General features: G+C 64.3%; 1 protein-coding gene across 1 annotated transcript in view; it reads right to left on the reverse strand.

Moving 5' to 3' along the window:
* LOC104539884 (serine/threonine-protein kinase Chk1-like) overlaps window positions 1-633 on the reverse strand; it is a gene marked incomplete at its 5' end in the record, with an annotated part of 4,471 nt that overhangs the window by 2,568 nt on the left and 1,270 nt on the right. Inside the window, 3 exon segments of the mRNA XM_010183544.1 lie at window positions 144-252; window positions 333-428; window positions 511-615. Of these exon segments, the coding sequence (XP_010181846.1) occupies window positions 144-252; window positions 333-428; window positions 511-615 (310 nt within the window).

Below are 633 nucleotides of genomic sequence, written 5' to 3' on the forward strand. Positions count from 1 at the left end.
GGTGCAAAGCCCTGCAACGTGCAAAGAAGCGCAGCCCGTAAAGCCTTGCCACGTGCAAAACCCCGCAGCGTCCCACGCCGCGCAAAGCCCCAAAGCACCAGCACCCAAACGCGGGGAGGGTCCGGAGGGAAGCGGGGGCTCACCCAATTGCGCCCTTCAGCGGCGACAAATCCACCTGGGAGCGGGTGGGCTTGGAGAAGGCGCCGGGGGAGTCGGAGCCCCCCCCCGAGGACGCGTGGCCCCGCTTGATGCCTGCAAGGAGACAAGACATCCCATAAAGCCCCGGAAAATTTGGGGAGGGGGCGCGAGCGCCTTTTCCAGCAGCCCCTTACCCTTTTTGAGGGGTCTGCAGTACCAGCGGTCCTTCTTGATGTCGGGGATGGTGATCCGGGCCGTCGGGCTCTCCGTCAGGATCTTGTGCAGCAACGCTGGGGAAAACGGGGTGCAAGGTGGGGGGGTTTGGGTGATGGCCGGCGCAGCAGTGGGTCCTGCCGGGTGCCGGTTGCTCACCTAAAGGTGCCGAATCGATCTTCTTCCAGGGCGGGAGGTAGGTTTTCCTCTCCTTCCAGTCGCTGTACTCCTGGCAGCTGTCGCTGGGCTGGTCCCAGGGCAGCTCTGGAGAGGGAAACAGAT

The sequence above is a fragment of the Mesitornis unicolor genome, unplaced genomic scaffold (assembly GCF_000695765.1).
Source record: "Mesitornis unicolor isolate BGI_N332 unplaced genomic scaffold, ASM69576v1 scaffold2894, whole genome shotgun sequence".
Classification (NCBI taxonomy): Eukaryota; Metazoa; Chordata; class Aves; order Mesitornithiformes; family Mesitornithidae; genus Mesitornis; species Mesitornis unicolor.